The following is a 23,419-nucleotide window of genomic DNA, read 5'->3' as shown; positions in this document are numbered from 1 at the left end:
ATGAAGCCCGGGAAATTCAAATCCCGGGCTTCATTTGTAAGTGCGGTATGCCTACATTACCCCGCTAGTTCAAACTAGCGGGGTAGTGTAGACATACCCTAGCTGCAGAATATAACTGAGCAAAGTTAGCCCGTCCTTCTGCTCTTTCTCTGTGTTGCTGAACACCAACTCAGTCCTGCCATGGATTCGTGGGCTTGCTTCATGCCTGGGAGTGAGACTGATCCAGTGCCCGACTGCCCCGTTTTGGTCCATCCCTAGGTAGGGTACTGGCCTGGACGCGTGGGGAGCAGTCAGTCAGATTTCTGGAGACATCCAGCCAAGTTGGAAATGGGACGAAGAGGGGATTCTATTCACTTTGTTTCATGTGATTTCGATTATCCCGTAGTAACCCTGGGTGCGTGCCTCAGTTTCCCTGGGCACTGCACCAGTACCTAGATGGGAATGGGAATTTTGGCTGTGACTCTCACCAAGGGAGGCTGCCCCTGCCCCAGCACATACACAACAGCTGAGGCTTTCTGAGCCTGGGAAGGGGGTGCAAGGAGGTGACACCTTTTGCCCGGGAAGCTGGACAAAGGAGGAGTTGGGGCTGCCTGTAGGGCCAGGACCGGTTGCTGAGTGTGTGAGTCAGTCTCGGCTGGCTTAGGATACAGGAGGGGGCCTAACCCCTTGGATGGATTATACTGACTGCTTCTGGTTCCTCTGCTAACAAGTCTGTTCTGTGCTGCCCCATTCCTGGGGAACTAATAAGCCTTCTGTTCTACCTGCTGACTGGCTGCGGATGCAGGGCCCAGTGACTTCGCACACCTCGGTAACTTGACACACTTAATAAAATTGCTATTTTTTCCATTACCTCACTGAGTGTCAGTAAATCGGGACAAGACAGAGCTGAGAGACGGCAACGCTCTTTATTGAGCATCACCTGGGTGCATAATTCACACAGCCTGTTGCACCCTCTGTGCCTTGCCCCCGAGACACACGGTGGCTTCGAAGATACGCCAGAGAATGTGCCCCTCGTGCATGAGGCGAACGCGCTGTCAAATGTGGCATCTTTGGGTTCTTTTGCAGGGAAGCACTTTCCGTTAGCCTTGCAGACAAAACCAGGCGTCGCAAGCAAAGGGTCCCTGCCAAAGAGGGATTTCTCCTCCTGTCTGTGTCTTTGCAGCATTGCTACCTGCATGGGCGTTGGTGCTGGGGAATCTGGGACTTTTGGGGTCCTTTATTTTTCCTCCCATCCTCTTCTCAAGTTCAAGGGTTGCCTGCACCATCCTTTCAGTTCTCTTGTGCTGGAAGCGGAAGAGGAACATTGATTACAAATGGGGCAAGAGATGAGAGGTGGAGTCGATTGGTGACAGCCTCCCATAGGGAGGGCGGGTTCATTGCACATCTATTGAGCTGCCACATTTCTCCTCTTCCTTGGCAAGCTGCCCTTGGGCTGTATTCCAGTTCCCCGGTGTGCTTTCCCCTCTTGTCACCCTAGATCTGTGGCCCAACTGGAATCTATCCTATCAACTGAACATATGCTCATGAGCTCACCTGTGAGTGGGAGGAGCTGGTGTTGGTTCAGGTTGTGGCTTTCCTCCGGGCTCTCTTCCCTTGTGGCTCTGGTCCCCCGATTTCTGGTGACATTAAAGATGAGTATGGCTGTCAGTAATTTAGCAGCCAGGAATCCCGCAAAGATGTAGAAGACGTTGAAATGAGTCTCAGGAAGGCTGTTTCAGGAAACCACATGTACAATGGTTTAGGTTTAACCGGGAAAAAAGTTTTCCACCTTTTAACATGACTCTTGCATTTTGGTAACACAGAAAACCAAAGACAGCCACTGTCTCTATGGGACATTCTCTGGGGCACACGGGAGGCTACAAAGATGAGTCATTCTAACCAAAAGCATTAATTTGAAGAATCTCATCAATGGCTAAACATATGAAATGCAGGAACTGCTGAAGTGCAGCCCTCTCCGGACAGAAATGCAGCAACTCTTTGTTAGACACACAACACTGGCGAGGATAATTTTGGGTCAGGAAGAAACGTAGAATTTCTTGGAAAATGCAGGAAGGCAGCATGAACCTAAAACAGAAACTGAAGTAGGACGCCTCTCTTAATCTTGTGCTGACAATAGATGAGCAGCACCTTGATTTTTTTTGTGCCTCGTCCAAAAGTGAGGTTGCAATACATTCATAGAGAGCTGAACCTTTAACCCAGCATGAAATCATAAATAATGTTATATTGAAGTAAATATAAAACCACAGAATATGAACAGCTCCCAAACTGAGAGAGTGGCTGTAGGACCCTTGAAAACAAGGGTAGGCTTACCTGGAGATGCTGTGCTCAGCTCTGGGCTCTTCTGGTGCCTGGGTCTCCATGAGACCTGCTGATGGAAACAGAGCAGTTTAGCTTCCCTTGCAATGTGTGTTCATAGCTAGAGGTGACTGTTCTGGCCCCTCGTAGGTGCGGAGAGGTTTGGGACTCTCTCGTGCTCTGGTGTCATGGCTGCAGCCAAGTTCCTCTGCTGTAAAGCAGGAGGGAATAAGAGAAGAATCGAGGCCAGAACCTCCAGGCTTGCCAGCCTATTAGACATTTGCATGATAGCTACAGCCCAGCAGGGCAGCTCTGGGCATGGGTACTCTGGCTGTGTTCTAAAGACTAGTAATGCACATGGGTTCTGTGGATACTTGTAATCTGAATAGCGAAGGCTTATTAGCCTACAGAGACCGTGATAGGGATGTGAACAGGTAATCGATTAATGGGTTATCTGGTAAGCATCACTCTAATTGGTTAACTGGTACCTGGGAGCAGCCCCCAGTGGGTCAGGAGGTGGTCCCCATTGCACAGGAAGGCCGGGAGCAGGAGCTGGCTGCCTGCTTATGGGGTGGGGAGGGAGCAGAAGTTCCCCCGTCCCCCGCCCCATGGAGGAACAGCAGTGGCAGCCCTGCACGTGGATGGGGGGCAGGAGCGAAACTGGCCCTCCCACATGCTGGAGGAATGGGATCCCACTTAACTGGTTAACCAGTTAATCGGGATTTGACATCCCTAGTCCATGAATAAAACATGTCTACTCTGCCAGGGCAGGGACTAAAGCTTTTTATTCCTCTGCGGCACTGAGTGAAAGGAGAAACATTCTCGAAACTCGAGGGGGCCTCACCACATGTACGACTGTATCCGAAGAGCTTGATGCTGGTACCACAGAACTTTGGGCCCCTCATTACACTGGCGTCACTCACTGCATGGATCCAAGGATGCCCAAACTTCATTGCATTAAGAACCGTGCAGGCGCCTGCCTAGGTCCTCTCCATCCCCGCCCTCTGCCTGGCAGCTGGGGGGAGGGGACGGGTGAGAGCCCTTGAGTATCTGTTATGCTGTCCATGGATGTGCAGAGCTCTAAACATACTCCAGCTGAGGCCTCATCTCGTGCCATGTAGGGCAGGACCATTCCTTCCCATGTCTCGTGTACAGTGCTTCTGTGGGTGCATCCAGGATGACATTAGTCTGTTTCACAATTGCAGCACACTGATTCATATTCAATGTTGGATGCACAAAAAGCCCCAGATCCTTTTCAGTGGTACTACCCTCTAGCCCAGGGTGAGCAATCAGCAGCGTTTGGGACTGGGTGTGGTTAGCAGGCTGGGTGTGGTTAGCCCCTGGTGGGCCACCGAAACTTTATATACCTGAGCACCCACGGCTATGGACACTCGCCTCTCCCATTGGCTGCGGTTCACTGTTCCAAGCCAATGGGAGCTGCGGGAGTGGTGGCACAGACTATGCTGCTTTCTGCAGCTCCCATTGGCCAGGAATGATGAACCATGGCCACTGGGAGCAGAGGTGGCTGTACCTACAGATGCTCAGGTAAATAAAGCATCTGGCAGCCAACTCACGGCTGACCCTGGCAAACTGCATTCCCCCTGTGGGCCTCTTATTGCCTACCCCCTACCCTAGACAGTTGTTCCTCGTTGTGCATTCGCTGTTTTTTCCTTCCTCGGTGAAGTACTTTGTGCTTGTCCGTCTTGAATTTCATCTTGTTGCTTTCAGGCTAATGCGTCAGTTAGTCAAGGTTGTTTTGAATTCTACTCCTGTCCTCCAAAGAGCTTGCAACTCCCCGTTTTGTGCTTGTGTTTTCCCTGAAAGGGGGAATAGCAATGGCCCGCTGAATTTCACTAGTGAAGAAACACTCTGGTTATGTCCTTGCCTTCCTCTTACAGAAGCGGATGGCTGCAAGCCAAACTTTACAGGCTGCGCTCTGCCCCTTAGCTTACCTCTGCTGCGCTAGCAGTCGGACCGCAGAAGGGGAAGGATGGGCTTGTGATAAAACCACTGGACTGGGAAGGAGGAGAGCTGGGTTCAGCCCCTAGCTCTGCCCACTGACTCTTCCTGGGTGACCTTGGGCAAAGCACTTAATCTCCCTGTGCCTTAGTTCCCCACCTACCAATGAAGATAAAAGCACTTCCTTGGTCTTAGATTTTAAGGCCCTTGGAGAGGGCGTGTCTCCTGCCCCTGTGTATGTACAGTACCAGGCACAGTGGGGCCCAGATCCCGGTGGGGGTCTGCACGTACTAGTGTAATGCAACAAAGAATCAATGCCTGAAGTACAGTTGTATTGAATCCACAGCCTGGGGACCTACCTCCCAACACTTGCACTTTCACCCTCTGTAAGGTCCTGGCTTCTCCTAGGAAGTCTGTCCTGCACTGGTACAGCCCCGCGTCCTGCTTCTGGAGCCCCTTCATGGTCACCGTGAGGACCCCGTTGTAGACATCGTCAGCAATGGAAGTGTTGCCGCTCCTCTTCCTCAGGAACTGGAGCCAGAAGCGGTGGGCGCTCACCACGTGCTGGCACTCGGTCTGGTTGACGTGCTTGCACCAGCTCTTCTCTCGCCACTTGTTCTCCTGGGGGCTGTAGGCGCACCTGATGGAAATGGTCTCTCCCTCCAGGCCGGTCACCACCGTGACGTTGTCTGCCCCGCATAGTGCTGAGGGGAGAGAAAGGAAAACGCAACGTGGGTTTCAGTCGTTAGAGCCCTGCACGGATACAATCGGAATTCGCTCCCCACAGAGCAGTTGTACCAGCTCCAGGCCCGCCCCAACAGGGCTGTACAACCCCAGAGGGGAGATGCAGCTGCAGGCAGGGCAGCTGCATGGCCGGGAGGAGTGGCCGGCGTCGGACACTGGCTCCTTTCTTTTGGTCGCAGCATCTCCTGGGAGCGCAGCCCCGAAGCTCAGCTGATGCTGATTTCTATCTGCGAGTATCTACTTCTGCAGGGAGATATGTCCGCACCCACCCGTTTCCCCTCGCTTAAAAACTGCTTGTTTACAAAATCAGAGAGAAACCATAAAAAGTGTCACAGACACACTAGTACTGACAAATGGCGGACATTCTCCTTTTTACCAAATAAATATATCGACGAAATCCATTGGAATATAAATGCTTTTCTTCCATCACAGTGTATGTGATATATAGCAGTACAGGCAACCCCCGACTTACAACCCTCCCCCATTTACAACCATTTTTTTCATGCAAGATAGCTCCTAACCCACCCACCCCCAATTTATGTCCGCTGCTCATGTTTACGACGGTGTACAACGCAAATTCCACACGTCATCCCAAAACAGGAAATTCAAAAGGTCAGTCAGACTCACCAGTCTGCAGCTGCTGCCTGACCTACGCACATCTCCACCACATCGGTCTTCACTTTTTAGTTATTTTTGTGCATTATTTGAACTATTTAGTTTAGTTTTCCTCCATTTCCTTAGTCAATTTTGGTATTTTTAGGGTATGAAATGGGTTTCCAGGAATGGAAAATAAGGGTTCAGCTTGCGCCTACGAGAAATAAGGGTTCATCTTGACTTATGACGGCTTGACTTACAACAGTTCCCCAGGAACCAATTAAGTCGTAAATACAGGGTTCACCTGTATAAACAAGTCAATGTCTGTATGAAATTATAGTTTTTTAGTTGCCTCGTGCTTTTTATGTAGCCTCTTACAAAACTAGACAAATGTTCAGGAAAGTTAATGTGTATCCTAAAAGATCTCTGCATATCGGGTACTTGTCTGCCCAGTTGAGAGCCATTGGTGTAAAAGATAGGGATGATCTAACCATTTACCATTGTGTCACCTACCCATCCTCCTGTCTCAGTCCCCAGGTTTGGACAGGTTCAGAATTTTGGTCCAGGCCTTCTCTAATTCTTTACCTATTGACCCCCCACTAGTGCTCCCATCAGCTGGGTTTTCTTTGGGGACCAGAGATTGTCCCCCCAGTGAAGGATGTGTCTCCTGAAACACTGCTAAAGCCTTCTCCTTCCACACTTCCTTCCTTGCATGATGTTGTTCCAGGGCCTAGCTGGGACTCCAATTGGAGATCCACACCTCACCTTGCCTGTTCACGTGGCTTCCTCCATAGTGATGGCATTCAAGGCCAGAAGGGACAGCCAGATATTCCAGTCTGAGCCCAGTGATGCGAGGCACTTCCCTCCTCCAGGGGCTGAGTGTTGTGGTCCAGGGAGCAAGAAACTTGCAAAAACTGAACCTGGGTCTTTCCAAGGACACCGAGGAGCATTACACTCGGCAGTTACACCAGTGCCCCTTAGCCCTGCTCTGATAGTGTGTAAATACAAATCACACCTACAGCAGGGTCTCTTTGTGTGGCCAGAGTGAGGTGAAGGGGTCTTGATATCAAGGAATCAAATCCACAGCCACAAGCCAGTCTCCAGTTGCATGGTTGGAGGGTTAATTCTTAGTCCTCTTGATACTGACCTTTTAACCCCTGTGGTTTTGAGAAATCTCCTTTTGCTCTGTTTCCTGGGATTTTGCTAATTCTAGTTCTGCCCTATGAGCAACCGACTCTTTTGCTGTTTCTCTTTAATTCCCTACTTCTGATTTCTATATTTCTCTTTGAGCAACAGAATCACATTGTCTGAGCTATTTATACTTGGAGAGCAGGGGCGGGGAACCGTTTTTTGGGTCAGGGGCCACGGGCTCCCAGAAGAATCAGTCGGGGGCTGCACACAAATGAGAAGTCCCTGACTGAGGAGAAAGACATTCCTCACATCCCCCTTGCACACCAGAGCTTGGGGGGGCCCAAGCTAGTAGATTTTGTGTGCTCCAGCCCTGTAGCTGGAGTTCCAGGGCAGTCTCCCCAGTGCTGAACCTTGGGGTCTGGATCCTGGCAAGCCGGGAGGATAAGTTTCCTACCCCTGTTGTGGAGGGAAACTGTGTTATTTTGGGGAATCAGTATGTTTTAGGTGAAATTTTTTTTCAATTGCTAGCAACTACTGCAGAAGTCTAAGTGGAACTAAAGATGGCAATAAATAGGGAATGGATGTTATAAGGGCTTTGCAGGTCTTTCTGGGCTGAGAAGTTTGGGAATAATAAAATTGCACCATCTTAGAATCTTAGGACTCAGAAGAGAAGAGACCTCAAGAGGTTGAGTCCAACCCCCTGCTAAACTCAGAACTAATCCAACTAAATCAACCCATCCAGGACTTTGTGAAGCCAGGGCTGAACCACCTCTAGAGATGGAGATTCCACCACCTCCCTAGGGAACCCATCCCAGTGCTTCCCCACCCTCCTAGGGAAACAGTTTTTCCTAATATCCAATCTAGATCTCCCCCACTGTAACTTGAGACCATTGCTCCTTGTTCTACCATCCATCACTGCTGAGAACAGCCTCTCTCCATTCTCTTTGGAGGCTTCCTTCAGGAAGCTGAAGGCTGCTATCAAATCCCCCCTCACTCTTCTCTTCTGCAGACTAAATAAGCCCAAATCCCCCAGCCTTTCCTCATAAGTCATGTGCTCCAGCCCCCTAATCATTTTTGTTGCCCTCTGCTGCCCTCTTCTCTTGTTTGTAAAAATTCAGAGTCAATGTTAAACTCAGAAAAACGACATCAGGACAGATCAGTGTTCTGCAAGTGTCACATATACTGCTTTGCCAATACACTTCAGTCCTGACCTGCTATTGTAGATTTGGGGTTCCAGCCCCCTCCCTAGTGCACCTCAGTCTTGACCCAAAGCAGCCCTTGTTATTTCATGCTTGGTCAGAGGCTGCTAGTTTAAGATTTGCTCATGCTCCATGCAAAACTCTGAGCCATTATCTTTCACCACCATTCTGCTGACAGATCATAGATTATCTCTGTTCTTTCTCCCTCAGTCTTTATTACTGAAGATGCAAATAAGCCCACGCCACAATGTTGGTTGCAAACACCCCATAAGGTTCAAAGTCCTGCCACTCCCTCAGGGTATGTCTACACTACCCTCCTAGTTCGAACTAGGAGGGTAATGTAGGCATACCGCACTTGCAAATGAAGCCCGGGATTTGAATTTCCCGGGCTTCATTTGCATAAGCGGGGAGCCACCATTTTTAAAACCCCGCTGGTTCGAACCCCGTGCAGCGCGGCTATACGGGGCTTGAACTAGGTAGTTCGGACTAGGATTCCTATTCCGAACTACCGGTACACCTCGAGGAAAACAAACAGGGTGGAACAGACAGATGGCAAATGTGCCGAGACTAGAGAAGAGGAGATTGAGAATGTGGATGAGAGGTCTAACTGTCTGGGTGGAAAGGAAAAGCTGTTCTTTTTCAATGTGAATCTACTCCCGTGTCTGATTTCCCATGGGAAGTCCTCATAGAACCACTAGCTAGATGACACTCATAATGGATAGGTTCTTGGCTTCCCGCTGGCCATCTCCCAGGCACAGGGGTGTTGAATGGGTGGCTATCATAGGAAAGTGGGGCGGAAGATTCTGTCTCACAGTAGTGTGGTCCTTGGTTGTTCCAGAGGGTTCCAGAAAGAGAAGTCCATTCCAGAGCTGGAATTTTTGTTTGTTGGCCTCTGCAGAAAAAGGAAAGGCCAGCAGCTGACCTCATGGGACTGGAGGAAGGATGGGCATGATGTTAAGGCAGTGGAATGGGACTCAGGCTTTGGCTTTATTCTCAGCTTTGCTACACTGTCCCCTTCATGCCCGTGGGGAAGACATTTAACATTTCTGTGCCTTAGACCCCTGTCTATAAAATGGGGATAATGTTTCCCTGCCTCTGGGGAGTGTTGCAAGACGCTCAGTTGTAATGGAAGCCAGATAAGCAATGAGGAAGATTTTTTTTCTATATTTTTCCCATTTTGCCTAGATGTATCAGGTGATCTCCAGTGTCTGATAAGCCTGATATCTTCATGCCTTCTCTCCCCAGGAATCTCTGGGGAGAGAGAGACCCTGAGTTTACACATTTAAGGGTGGGGCATTTGATTACTGGGAGGCAGCTCTGATCCATTAAGTGCTCACACAAGCTGGATTTTGCAATCTTAGTTTGCTGGGAGTGCAGTTAAGGGCTTTTCTTATTTCTTCCAACGTGCTTCCTGTTCTGACTCACAGGTTCCTTGACCTGACTCACAGGTTCCCTGACAGCCCTCAGCCCACCACCCCGGAAGCAGCTGAGTGGTGGGATCTCCATAGACCTCTGGAAAAAAAATCAAGAGTAAAGAACAAAAAACCTGGAAGGGAATGATACCAGAAGTGCAGCTGCTGAAGAGACTGGCTGCTTCTGGTTTGCACCTTGACTGATCACTGCAATTTATATTCAGAGAGGAACCCTTCTCACCTCCCTCCCCAAGCTAGCTGCTCCCTGGCTACAAACATTTAATAGCTCCTTCTCCTGCTCTGTATAGTCTCTGCGGTTTGGATAATCAGTCCCTGAATATGTGACCCTGGCTCCATTTCTCAGTTTGCTGCTTCCAGGCTTTTGTGGCTTCTTTGCCAGACAAATTCTGGGATTGGGAGGGTTGGGCTCCTTCACCACTGCCTTGCGCCTTACGTTGTTGTCCGCGTCTGCACACAGTGAATGTGAAGTGGGTGGGACATGGCATCAAAGCAACACAGGTACGCGTGACGGTCTCTTTTGCACTGGTGCAAATATTTGCATGGGGCACCAGCCGGCGGAGAATCAAGCCCAGAGAATCTACAGCTCTTCAGTCTTGAGCTGCTTAGGCTGGATCCTGCAGGTTGCAGGCCACCTTCCGTTCCCCTTAATCTTGCCCTTCGAAGGTCGCTTCCTGCTTTGATTTCTATTGGCGCTCCCATGAATAACTGCGTGTTTCCAAATATTCACAATGGAATCCTCTCTTCTCCAGAACAAGCCGCGGAGGCTCATGTCCTGCGTGACAATCACTTCACAGCCCCTGCTATGACTCCTGCGAGATATTGGACAATGCCAGCTATTGCTCCAGACTTTCCCCTGCCCCTCCTCCCCACACAAAAGGAGTCAGATGCTTTCTTACCTGAGAAGGTGACCAAGAAGATGAGGTGCAGGAGCTTTTCCATGTCTCCTCCTCCTGCTGCCCAGTACTGCAGGGGGAGTCTGAACACAAATAAAACAGGATTCTTGCCTAAGAGCGGCTTTTTTTCTCCCTATTCTGCAGGAAGGAATGAGAACAGGAACTTGGAGGGGATTGAGCAACGTACCAGGGACAGATGCTTCTCTGACTGGCTGAAAACTGGGGCATCAGCAATGCCCACTGTAAACCAGGCTTTGGTCTAGACAGAAGAGCCAAGAAGAACTATCATGTGATAAGGAAACCATGCGATGCGTAGGCGCTTTGAGACCGAGGGATGATGCTTTTCACACTGAGCAGGCTTGCTAGACAAGGTTCTGCATGGTGTTTGCTTCCTGGGCACGGCTGGAGAGCGTGTCTGGGCTATTGCAGGGTGGGCTCTGCCAGGCAGCTCACCAAGCCACCCCGAAAGATGGAATGGGGGCCTGATATACAGCCTCGGAGATCTGCATGGAGAACCCTAGGATGGTAGCCAGACTCTTTTCAGTTGTGCTACTAGGGATGAGCAAAAAACTACAGAGAAGCTTGTCACAACAATTCTGCATGACTGTCGTCTAGACTGCAGGCTTTTGTCGACAGAAGTTTTGTCGACAGCATCTGTCGACAAAGCTTCTGTCAACAAAGAGCGTCTAGACTATGTCCAGTTCTGTCGACAAAGCAAGCCGCTTTGTTGACACGACAGTGTAGACACAAAAGACAGGGTAGATGCAAAAGGCGTTATTCCTCGTAGAATGAGGTTTACAGTTGTCGACAAAACTGCTCAGTTCTGTCGATGTTATGTTGACAGAACTCAGCGGCAGTGTAGACACCGGTATAGTTTTGTTGACAAAAGTCCACTTTTGTTGACAAAACCCTGTAGTCTAGACACACCCTTTAAGAATATTGTATTGGTTTAAATGGCTGGGTGTTTGGACCAGCACAGTGTAATTTTCCCGGATCGTAAGAGTTAACACTTTCATTCTGTACTCTTGCAAAAAGTGCTGCGAGATTTTAATGAAGTCAGCGGACCAGGAGTTCAGTTTTATGTTTCATCTGAAAGACCAGCACCTCCAGCAGGTACAGGGCCCATCACAGCCATGCTAGGGCATTGTGTCAGTAGTGACTTGGAAAATAACCACCTATAGAGTTAGTTAACTAATCTAATGAGCTAGGTATTCACATGGTGCCCCTCACCATGGTATCTGAGCTCCTTCCTCACTTTTCTCTGGAGGTTTTCCTCCAAGTACTGATTCAGCTCTAGGCTAGTTAGCTTATAGGAGCCCATAGCATTACACCCAATGGTGATAGGACTGCAGATATGTTCTCCATGCACAAGCATTTTTCTTTGTTTCCCTTTCCTTTCTAGATAGGATATAAACACTCCTCTGCCATGACCACAAGAATGTTATAGGATTAATTCTTTCCATGTAGAGATCCATTTTCAGTGCACCAATCAGGAATCCCAAGCACTGTTACAGGCTGGGGACAGTGTGGGTATGTCTAAACTACATCCCTTTTTTGATAAAGGGATGTAAATTAGACATATCGAAATTGCAAATAAAGCCGGGATTTGACTTTTTGCATAATGGCGGCTGCGGCTTTTTTTCCCCCGAAAAGCTGCTTTTTTGGGGAAAAAAAACCCCCGTGGCCATGATGGGGATCTTCCAACAGAAATGCCCGGTTTCAAAAGATCCTGCAATCCCACTTTTTGAGGGTTACAGGATCTTTTGAAATGGGGCATTTCTGTCGAAAGATCCCTGTCTTGGCCACGTTTTTTTCTTTTCTCAAAGTGGCTTTTCGAAAAAAAGCTGCGGCCGCCATTATGCAAATGAAGCACGGGAAATTCAAATCCTGGCTTCATTTGCAATTTCGATATGCCTAATTTACATCCCTTTATCGAAAAAAGGATGTAGTTTAGACATACCCAGTGGCTAAGCAGCAGTTCGGCAGAAAAGGATCTGGGGATAACAATGGATGAGAAGCTGGATATGAGTCAATGGGGTGCCCTTGTAGCCAAGAAGGCTAATGGCATATTTAGGTGCATTAGGAGGAGCATTGCCAGCAGAACAAGGGAAGGGATGATTCACCTTTATTTGGCACTGGTGAGGTCACATCTGGGGTACTGCATCTAGTTCTGGGCCCCCCACTACAGAAAGGATGTGGACGCATTGGAGAGGGTCCGGCGGAGGGCAACCAAAATGATTAGGGGGCTGGAGCACATGACCTACAAGGAGCGGCTGAGGGAGTTGGCCTTATTTAGTCTGCAGAAGAGAAGAGTGAGGGGGGATTTGATAGCAGCCTACAGCTTCCTGAAGTGAAAGTTCCAAAGAGGATGGAGAGAGGCTGTTCTGTTCTCAGAAGTGACAGATGGCAGAATGAGGAGCAATAGTTTTAAGTTACAGTGGGGGAGGTCTAGGTTGGATATTAGGAAAAACTATTTCCCTAGGAGGGTGGGGAAGCACTGGGATGGGTTCCCTAGGGAGGGCGTGGAATCTCCATCCCTAGAGGTTTTTAAGTCCCGACTTGACAAAGCCCTGGCTGAGATGATTTAGTTGGGGTTGGTCCTGCGTTGGGCAGGGGGTTGGACTCAATGACTCCCGAGGTCTCTTCCAGGCCTCACGTTCGTTCTAGTTCAGAGCCTTCTATTATTGTCGAGTTTAGTTTTGTTAAGAAATGGTTTTGTATTTTCTTTTGTAAACTCCCCACCCCTACCCCAATGTGTTGCTCCTCCTAATCACAATGTGAATTACAACTGTAGTGGGTCAGGAAATGACGTGTCTATTTTCCTCTGTGAGAACAACAACAAAAAAGGGTTGTACGTTCTCTTTGATTGCCTCCCCCCAGCTGCTATCCAGTTTTGCAATAAAAACATGAACATTTGCAACAAAATTGGACATTTTTTCACAAACACGCCAGTTCTCAACCAATAATGACTGTTTTCCACCATAAAAATATTTGACTTGCTCTATTTACAGCAAATTCCTGGCATGAGGCAGGTAACAGGGCATAGAGACACTCCCTTCATTCCCGGTCATCGAAAATCCTGCCCATGTCTTGGCCCTACAGAGCTTCCTGCCTTGGTTATATTTCTGACCCTTCCTTGTGCATGCAAAAGGATTACACACTGTGTTGCCATTTGAGTAACATTTTCCACCCACATTTTATTAGTGTAAATGGCTGCCCAAAGGAGCATCATGGTGGAGAATCAGGCCCCGGATCTCAGGATCTGCTTTCTTTTTCATTTACTTTATTGCTGGCACAAGGTGCCTGATTGCTTGTTAGCCAGAAAACCAAAGTCAATTATGTATCCTTAGAAGGCTTCCCCACTGCAGGAGAGCAGGGACCTAAGGTGGGGGTAGTTTGGTTACCAGACTGTGTTACCTTTTGGGACACGGACACCTCTGTCCACTAGGAACTGGGCTAAGATCCAGCAAACTCAGTTCACAGCACTCGCTATCTGCTCTTGGACATGGCCGACTTAGCCCAGAGTTGCACCTCTGATCTGTAAATTAAAATCCTCTGAGTCTCAGCGTGACCCTCTGAGTCACCGCGTGCACCTGAGTCCTTCGCTACTTAGCCTTCGTGATTGGCATCACTTCCTCTCCATTTCAGGCCTGTGTTGAAATCTGCCCTCTGAGCTCAGTCTTCTACTTCCTCTGTTCTCTCGGTCATGCTCCTGGCAATCCTGCTGCTGCGTTTAGCACTTCCTTCCTCTCTGCTGCTTCTGGACAGACGTGCCCCACGCCTTCTCTGCTGCCTGCCCTCGCAGCTGGGGCAATGCAGACTTTCCCTTCTGTTCAGAAAGCTCCCTCGTTCTTCGCTGCCCTTCTTGCTCCTGGGTGAATGGGTGTGGTCCCATCTCTTTCCCTCAAACACTCCTTTCCTGGTCTCTATTCCCCATTGCCTTGGTTTAAGGAGCTAGCCTGGGTAGGTCAGCAGTGCTGCCAGAGGCACTGAATAACAGAGGTTTTCACAGCAGGAGAGTGACTGGGCCCTCCTTGGGGGCATTCAGGGAGGGACGATGAGTCAGAGGACCCGGCCAACCTAGCAGGCTGGAAGCAGTGTCTCTAAATGCGTTGCGTGTGGCAGGCTCATCTGTTTTCAGTGAGCTGGCCCTGGAGACTGTGTATACATCATGAGCCTGTGGTTAACCTGAGCCCAAGGACAGCACTAAAGCTGGGAATGCCACAGGATTCAGCTTTTGACACTCTCCACTCTCATTAACCAAGTCAGCCCTGCTTACCCTCCCTGCTCACCCACATAAAGGAAGAGGCACATGCACCCAACACGCAGGCAGCTCCAAGACCCCCTGCCCATATGCCTGTACTCTCTACAGCAGTGTTTCTTAAACTGTGTTCTGCGACACACCGGTGTGCTGCGACGCAGTCGTGTGCCACGGAGAACAACAGAGTTCAAAATAGCCGCCCTTAAATAGGAAGGTGACCTTTTTTTTCCCTCGATAACTTCCCCTCACCAACATTTTCCCCCTCCCCCCCTCATTGTTTGGTGTTCCTTGGTCTTAAAAAGTTTAAGAAACACTGCTCTACAAGCTGCACCTCTCTAGTCCGGCACCCTCGGGGACCAGTACTGAACCAGAGAGTTTGCTAAACCATGACAGGTCAATATTGTCTAGCAGCATCACCAACACTTCCACTGCTTCCTGGGCTCTGAGAAGACATTGAGGGGTCAATTAGAGCTAAAGAACAGCACAGAACACTGAGCACCAAGACTGGTACTGTAAACAAACTTATGGGACCGTGGGAAACTAGGTCATACCCATGGTAGGTGGACTAACTAAAATCATGTCGAACCACGGATATTGATGGACCAGAAAGTGCCAGATTAACAACGTTCAACCTGTATTTTTTCATTCTAAATAGACGCTCCTGGTCGTATGCCTCACCAAGTTAACAAATGTGTAATTTTATTCCCAAACCCTGTTGTCTTCATCACCCTCACACACACACGCAGGTCGCTACACTGGCCTTTGCATGCCCTATTCTTCACTAACATGTGTCTGTGCAGGCTTTCTATCATTTTTTCAGATGAAAGGCTGTTCTGGTGCCTTGGATTGTATAGTATAATCATTCTAGGTTGAAGATAGTGGTTAATCATTAGCTGTCCCTATTGCAACATGGTTACATGGTTGCCCCCTTGCAATTGCTCTCCAGGCAATATACTGTGGTAGATTCAGCAAAACGTGATTCAGTTCACACATCATCCGCATATTTACTCCTCTCCTTCCGCTGCTCGTCATTGTGTTTCACTCCCCCGCGGGGAAGATGAACCTTGTAACATCTGAGTCGGGCTTTTAGAATACAGTGCTGGGGTGGGTTTGGGATGACAATGCAAAGGGTGCCTTGCCTGCTTCCTGAGGATTCTCCTTTATTGCTTAATCCTCCATCACTGTCCTCCAAAAGCAGCTGCATTTTGCACAATTGCTGCTGAAAAATTTCTCTGCAAGTGTCTGGCAAGTCTTTAAGTAGACATGTTAACTATAAACACAGTGAAGACTTAATCATCTTCTCTAGCACACATACACACTTCATTCACCTCCAGCAGTGCTCCAGCTCAGTGTCTTCTCTCCCACTGCTGGGCTAGCCAGGGGTCTTTAGATCACGGTTTGACACCGGAGGCTAATGGCTTGAGCAAAATGCTGGAGTATTCCACAGACTCAGTAGGGAACATGGTGTGGGGTGTCTCCAGCACTTGACTTGGCACGACATTGGCATAGATGGATTCCTTGGGACTGGGTTGGGCTTTAAAGGTCAAGGTAGCATATTTCAGGTCTTGTGGCCTCTCCTGTTTGTCGTCCTTGGGATTGTTCATGATGCTGTAGTCCTGAGACTGTGCACAGAAAAGAAACATTTCTCAGAGCTGATCATGAAAGGACAAGACTGGCTCAGGGAGGGAGGAAAAAGCCAACATAAAATGTCACACTCTGTTGTGGAAAAGCTGATAGGAGAGTTGTTCACCCATCTCCTTCCCAGAGACCCTCTCTGACCCCATCCTCTCGACACCGACTTCTAACCCTCTGGTCTCTGAAATGCTCCTAGAATCTCTCTGCTTCCCTGCAATTCCAGCAGCTTTTCCATCACTCACCCTGTGTTTCAAAGCCCCCTGAAGAAAGTTAGCCTTAGGGGTTTTACAGTGAAGAGAACACAAACAGTTCAGGGACCATAGCCAAGTGCTGGCAAGTCAGAAGGACTCAAATAGCTCATAGGACACCTGAGTTTTGTAGCCTCTAGTCTCTGTTGAACTGTCCAGTTCGTTCTTTGTAAGCCTGATCCATTTCAGCCTTTTCCTGTGTGTTTGTTCTAGTCAAATCTAATCCAGTTTTTAATCTGGTTCCCTTTTCAATCAATCCCAATTCAAATCCAATTTCAACCCTCTTTCAGTGCACACTCTTCAGAGCAAACTCATCCTTTGTCTGCAAAGCATATAGCACAAAACCCTATATGAATAATTACTGATCCAATCCATTCCAGTCCAGTTCTGCCTAGTCTGGTACCATCCAATCCAAACTAGCCTGATCTATTCCAGTTCACACCATTACCACCAATCTGATGCTGTTTTGCATACACACAGTCTCAGCATTTACCCTGCAAACCTATAATAAATAGGTATTGCAATCAATTGGCTGGAAAAAGTCAATAGAATAATTTCCCATTGGAAAATGCAGTTCCTGTTTAATCAAATAGCTTTGTGAAATCATGTCTGTTTTGCCAAAATGTTGGCGTTTTGCAAGGGATGGGGAGGAGGAATTCTATCAAAATGGTTTGTTTTAACGTTTTAAGAACAGAACGTTTCACATCATCTTTTCCGAAAAGGCTTTTCATTGGCAATGTTTGATTTTGTATTTATAATGTGACGTTTTAAACAGTGAACAATGAAATGAAACATTTCTGATGACCTGAAATGTGCTTGGTTTTTTTAAAATTTTGCCTTCACGGAGAATTTTGAAATCTTCTGCGTTCCATTGGGAAAATTCTGAAATCTCAAAATCCTTTGTGAAGTGACATTTCCATTCTCCCACGGCGCTCTCGTCAGCATGGGGGAAGAGTTGATGTAAGCAAGCGGTAGCGCAGGGTACAGTACGGAGTCACTCTCACATCCTCTCTGGCTGCTCTGCCTGACAACTGCCCATCCCTTTCAATTTTACAGCAAATGCCCCATTAGGACTGCAGAGACTGTTCTTAAATAGAACCCTAGGGCTGGAAGAGACCTCAGGAGTCATCGAGTCCATCCACCTGCCCAAAGCAGAACCAGCCCCAACTAAATCAACCCATGCAGGGCTGTGTCAAGCTGGTACTAAAAAGCCTCTCTGCACTGCATTAAACACTGCAGGGGTTCCCAAACTTCGCCAGCGCACGGCTCAAATTTCAGTATGGAGCTTGTCTCATTAACACTTCCTCTCTTGTTCACAATTAAACAAACCACCCCTCCTATTCACATAAAATCCTCGGGGTCGCTACAATGACAGCATCCAGGGCCAGCTTTAGCAAGTGTGGGGCCCGATTCCGGGGGTGGGGCTACGCATGCGCGGGGCCCCCGGGCAGCACGGCACATGCGTCGCGTGCTGGGGGCACTGTGCATGCGTCGTGCGCCCAGGATGGCACTGTGCATGTGCCGTGCGCCTGAGGCGTCGTGTACCTGGGACGGCACTGCGCGTGTGCCGCGCACCCAGGGCCCCGCGCATGCATCGTGCATCCTGGATGGCGCGAGGCCCCATTCTGGGGAAAATCGGCCTAAAGCCAGCCCTGCTGCCTCTGAGGAAAGTCACATTAGGACAATATTTCAAGTTTCCCTGAATGCAGTTTAGCAGCTGAAAATGAGACGCTCCTCACAGTCACCCAGTTCTCCACGGACTGCAGTTTGAGAACCTCTGTTATGTTTCCGATAGCTTCACTCACCACTGCGGTGTTCCTGGGCTCTTCGTAGACGCAGTCACCTTGTCCGTGACCTTTTAACAAAGACAAAACAAGATCCTGAGGGAATTATACAGGCTGGACGTCCCTGGTCCGGCACCCGTGGGACCTGACCAATCCCAAAAGAGGGAGTTTGCTGGACCAGGGGAGATCGATTCTGGTCCCTCTGCTGCCAGCTTCCAGGCTCTCCCAGGGGACTGCCAGTCTCCTGACTGGGCTCCCCTCCTGGCTGCTGGCCCCGGATTCCGGGCTCCCTTCACAACCGCCAACCCCACTCCTGGCCCCAGCTACTGGCAGCTGCTCCCAATCCCCAAAATCAGGTTCTGCTCCCAGCCTTGTCTGGACTCTCCACTCCTAGCCACCGACAGGGCTCCCGGTTGCTGGGGACCAGCAGCTGGAATGGTTCCATTCCCAGCTGGGCTCCCCTCTGCCACCAGACTCCTAGGTGACCGCCAAGCCTAACCGCCAGGTCTCTGTGGTCCAGCAACATCCATGGTCTTGCCAGACCACAGATGTCGCCAGCCCAGAGAGTACCGGAGCAGAGAGCTTCAACCTGTAGCATGGCAGAGTTTATGAAATGTCCTGTGAGAAGTTTTGGGAATGCAGGTCTGATCTCATGTGTCAGATTATTTCCAGTCTGGTAGTTTCTGTGGCAGTGATTGCGGTCTCATGCTTTGGAAGATGTTTGTAAAAATCCAGGGTGCACCTGGCCAGTTTCCTGGTGTGTATTTAGAGGAAAGAACTTCCAAATCCCTGGCACAGTCAGGCTGTGCCTAGACACATGAGATTTGATTACTTGGCTTGTTGCTTGTGTGCCTAATAATGCTGTGGTCTACATAGTCCTTTTTATCCAAAAGCGACAAGGAGTCCTGTGGCACCTTATAGACTAACAGATGTATTGGAGCATAAGCTTTCGTGGGCAAAGACCTACTTTGTCAGATGCATGTGGGTCTGGATAAAAAGAGATCCTTTTTATCCAAGGATCTCAAAGCCTTTCACAGAGATTGAGGGATGATGAAGTAGTTCAGGATCAACGTTTTGGTTTTCTTAAGCTAAAATTAACAGGGCATTTTTAGGAAGATTTTCTTTTAATTTGGATCAAAATAGTGTGCCTGATGCAAACATTCTCCTGTAGTGTTTGTAATCCAGATTAGGGATGTTAACTAACGATTAATTTACTAGTCGAGTAGTCGATGGAATTTCCATTGACTACTCGACTAGTCGACAGGCACTTCTGCATTCCTCCTTTGAAATGTACAAGAGTCCCCACTGGGGCTCTTGTACATTTCAAAGGAGGAATGCAGAACTCCGCATGTAGCCTGGAGCCAATGGGAAGTTCTGCTGACTCTGGGCTGCACGCGTGTGCCAGTTTTGAAATTTATGGGAATGGAAGCGCCAGCATAGAGTCTGGAGTCAGCTGGGGAGTGGGCTCCATGCAGCACTGCCGCTTTGAAATGCCGTGGCAGTGATCAGCTGTGCAGTGCTTCATGCAGTGCTGCTCCTTTGAAATATCTCCCTTAAAAGGGCAGCGCCGGATGGAGCCCAGGATCAGCTCTTTGCAGTGCTGCTTTGAAATGTCTCGGCGGCATTTCAAAGGGGCAGTGCTGCACAGAGCCTGGGTATAGCTCTGTGTAGCACTGCCACTTTGAAGTACCCCCTTCTCCCCCCCTTTGCTGCCTCTGATAGAGGCAGCAAGGGGTGTGTGTGTGAAATCGACCAATCGACTAGTCAACTTTGCTTATCAGATAGCGGGCTAGTCTTTAACATCATTAATCCAGATGTGCAGCCATGGGCAAGTGCACAGGCACTAGCAAAAGGAACCAGCTACAGACAAAAATGAAAACGACTAGGCTAGTGTGAGCTTGAATGTGATGGAAAGAAGGAAACAAAGATCATAAACAGACCAAGCCGTGACTGGGCCACAGACACAGTTTAAGTCTAAATGTGCTTCCTGTACAGTTCGGACACGTGGTAGGAAGCCAGCCGGCTGCTTTCCTGGCTGGTCCTACTCTCCCCCTTCTCGGCAGTGGAGCTGAATTCCCTCGAAGTTAAAGCCAGGAAGACTAGAGAAGCCAGGTGAAAGCCGGGGCCATGTGAGGTCTCATCGACTCCTCATTTACCTTTGCTCTTCAGCCGCCTGGATTTTCTGGTGCACAATATCACCACGCCGATCAGCGCCAGGATGAAGAGGACACCCAGGACCACTCCGAGGATGATGAAAGTTCTCTCATTCGAGAGGCTGAAGGAGCAAGGGCACTCTGCATTAGACAGACCTACACAATGCAGAGGAATGACTCACAGAGCCCCTCACACACACCCAATGGGCAGTCAGGCCACAGCTGGAATAGCTCACTTACCTAGGAGGCTTTTTCTCATCACGTCCTACCTCCTTTAATGCTAACCCCTGTGTGTGCCCGTTGGCATATGGAGTGGAGCCCTGAACTTTGTTCTGTGGCCTGGCAAGAGCAAACCACTTCCTGAAGCCCAACTGTGAACTCTTTGGGGACAGGGAATGTCTTTTTTTATTGTTCTGTTTTGTAAGTGCCTAGAGTAACGGGGTTCATGGTGCCTACAAGTCACAGACCTTGACAAGAAAAAGCAGCCTCAATTGAACAAAACAAGTAAACAGAATAAGACGATCCCCTCCTGGACCTTCTGCAGCTTCAGCTGAGCACAATGGCCACTGGCTGGCACCAGGAATGAGAGAGGGTCTCTGCTTTCATAATGGCTGCTGCAGGGAACCGTTTGGTTTCAATACCGTGCAGATTTAACGCCATTTCTCCAAAGAGCAGCTGCTCAGACGGTTAATGACACCACAGTCACGTGACTCGACCATTCACAAATGGCTGAGGTGAGGCCTGGATTTTATCTGCTCGTTTTCTCACAGGCCATTTAATACTGAGTGGCACCTCGGAAGAGGGCCCTCATTTGGCACCTTTTAAAGGAGGTCTGCTGTATTCAGAGCCACTGTGAAAGGCTGCTACTCTCCCTCTGAAAAACGAGCAGGTGGGATCAGGCACTGAGAACCTTTGGGTGGCAGGCGAGCACAGAGACAGTCTCGGAGGAAGGGGTTGCAGCCTTACCTGCTGTCTAGTGGGGTGGCCCCAGCATTACTTGTGCTAAGGATTAGGTTGAGGTGATCTGTGCTTGAGGTAACTGGGGTGTTGCTTGTGGTCGTGGCTGCAAGTACAAACACTGTTTCAATACCTCAGGCCTTGTCTACACCAGACTTTATCCCATAAAATTTCTCACCATATCTGCTGGGCTAATGGAGACAAGCTGGCCGTGCTGTAAACATTGCGTCCTGCAGGCCTGCTTGGAGCTGGTTACAAAACAGTGGTTAAAAAGCGGGTTGGCCAATTCTCTTGAACCTTGTCTATGCTAATGTTCCCACTGAAGCTGCTGGGAGAAGCATGGGGTATGACTGGGAGGTGGCTCTTTCTCGCAAAGCTTCTCTTGTAAAGCAAAGCATGCGACAGTTCTACACAAAACCCGCCAGGAGCATGTGACAAGCTGTCCATTAGCATCATCTGTGCAATGTCTCTCGGTAGCAACAAGGAAACCAAACCAAAAGAAACAAAGCTTTAGAAACATGGAAAAGACTGCTACAGTCATAGCTTTTAGGGTCATTACTGCACATCACAGCAACTTTCCCATCAGGTGCCAGGACTCTCAGACTACATGTTGTGATTACAGCAGGATGAAATTTTTGCACTGAATTATTTTTGGTGAAAAAAGCAGCTTTGGGTTGACTGAAATATTTAATACATTGATGGCGTATTTTGTCAAATTGTGGCAAAAACACCCCAAGACCAACTTAACACAATATTTTGGCTTTTTCAGAATCTTTAAGACGATTTTGAAAAAGTAACTTTTCTGATTCAAAATAAAATCTTTTTGTTTTTAAATTACATTTAATTCTATTTTTAATATTAAAAAAAGTATCTCAGGATGGTAACAGAATATTTCATTGTCAATGAAATGGTTTTGAGTCTTGGGAACTTCTAGCTAGAAAAATATAATTCTGATTGGGACTTGATGTCCAATGGCTTCACTTGTACATGACTATCCCCACCTGGCAATTTTGCTACTGACATGGTCAAGAACAGAGCATAGAAAGTTACTGGCCTCCTATAGATAGTCTGTTACATTTCATCGACTTAAAAAAAAATAAAAGCAATTTGAGGTAATAGCTAGAAACTGGAGTTGGTTAAAATATGAGTTAGAATTTTTAAAACATCATATTTTCTCCATCAAAATATAAAATTTGAATTTATTAATAGATCCAGTAGCTATGCTGGAACTCAAGTGCTCAGCTGCTATGCAGGTACTTAATGCTACAAGGCTAAAAGTAGCTAGATAGAGAGGATTGAACCAGCTCTCAAATAAAGGGGAAGCAAGAAACAACTTACTGTATTATATATTTTAGAAATATGTGTTGTCCATCTGTCCGTCCATCCCTCTGGAGCAGGGGTGGGCAATAATTTTGGCGGGGGTGGGGACACTTCATGAATTTTGGCTGTGATCACGAACCTTGGGTGGAAGGGGGTGGATCAAAAGGAGTCTGTTCCCACTAGGTGTAGCCAATCAGGGCCTGGAGGAAGGGGAGTGCGCAAAGTCTTCCTGCCCTCCCCTGCTCCCATCCTGCTAGGGGCATGCAGTGCCAAGAGGGAACCACCAGCCATTTTGAACAGCTGGCGGTTCCCTCTGGTGCCACCCGCCTCTGGCAGGGGAGGACACTGTGTGTGCTCCCCCGACCGCAGGTCTCAGTTGTCCTGTGGGCAGCGGAGAGGCAGGGCGTCTGCAGGCCAGATCAAACAGCGTGGCCGGCTGAATCTGGCCCGCAGACCATCCCCAGTCTGTAATCTGTCTGTTCAAGAACTCCTCCTAAACACTAAGAGCTAGGACCACCAAACTTGTTGTGCAATTTCCTCTTACCAGAGCTTAAGGTCAGGGTCTGGTTGTGCCAGGACAATGGGCTATGCCTGGACTTTGAATGTTTCTTATAAAATGGAAAGGGAGGCGACTGGGAGATCAGCAAGGGACCAGAGATGGGGACCGGGACAGCAATAACCCCACTGGGGAAGTAGGGGGTGGGGTGCAGAAAGGAATAGCTGTCTACTCTGTATTTCAGAGTTCATCTGTTTGTGTGTCTGTCTGCCCCCAGCCAGGGGACATGCATCCCTCCCCCAGCTGTGCCTGCTGGA

General features: G+C 48.7%; 2 protein-coding genes across 5 annotated transcripts in view; both read right to left on the bottom strand.

Moving 5' to 3' along the window:
• Positions 1 to 160: 160 nt before the first annotated feature.
• LOC102444600 (triggering receptor expressed on myeloid cells 2-like) lies at positions 161 to 10,458 on the bottom strand. Of its 4 annotated transcripts, none has more exons than XM_075910304.1 (5): positions 10,252 to 10,458; positions 4,614 to 4,958; positions 2,311 to 2,365; positions 1,534 to 1,616; positions 161 to 1,283 (listed from the first exon to the last, which is right to left on the bottom strand). In XM_075910304.1, the coding sequence occupies exons 1-5, from the start codon at positions 10,292 to 10,294 to the stop codon at positions 1,270 to 1,272; spliced, it is 540 nt and encodes a 179-aa protein (XP_075766419.1). In that variant the 5' UTR covers positions 10,295 to 10,458; the 3' UTR covers positions 161 to 1,269. The 4 variants fall into 4 exon arrangements, with proteins under 4 accessions (XP_075766419.1, XP_075766418.1, XP_006119390.2 ...); XM_075910303.1 differs by having other exon boundaries at positions 163 to 1,283; positions 2,311 to 2,368; positions 10,252 to 10,456; XM_006119328.4 differs by having other exon boundaries at positions 166 to 1,283; positions 1,534 to 1,709; positions 10,252 to 10,454.
• A 3,056-nt stretch (positions 10,459 to 13,514) lies between these two features.
• LOC102449115 (polymeric immunoglobulin receptor-like) overlaps positions 13,515 to 23,419 on the bottom strand; it is a 32,196-nt gene continuing 22,291 nt past the window's right edge. Inside the window, exons 9-12 of the mRNA XM_075909854.1 lie at positions 21,296 to 21,392; positions 20,333 to 20,451; positions 18,198 to 18,247; positions 13,515 to 16,131 (exon numbers count right to left, since the gene is read on the bottom strand). Of these exons, the coding sequence (XP_075765969.1) occupies positions 15,901 to 16,131; positions 18,198 to 18,247; positions 20,333 to 20,451; positions 21,296 to 21,392 (497 nt within the window). The 3' untranslated portion in view covers positions 13,515 to 15,900. The remainder of the gene's footprint in view (positions 16,132 to 18,197; positions 18,248 to 20,332; positions 20,452 to 21,295; positions 21,393 to 23,419) is intronic.

This window comes from Pelodiscus sinensis, chromosome 27, assembly GCF_049634645.1.
Source record: "Pelodiscus sinensis isolate JC-2024 chromosome 27, ASM4963464v1, whole genome shotgun sequence".
NCBI classification, from domain to species: domain Eukaryota; kingdom Metazoa; phylum Chordata; order Testudines; family Trionychidae; genus Pelodiscus; species Pelodiscus sinensis.
Note: the sequence above shows the minus strand (reverse complement) of the source record. Positions and strands in the feature narration are given on the sequence as shown.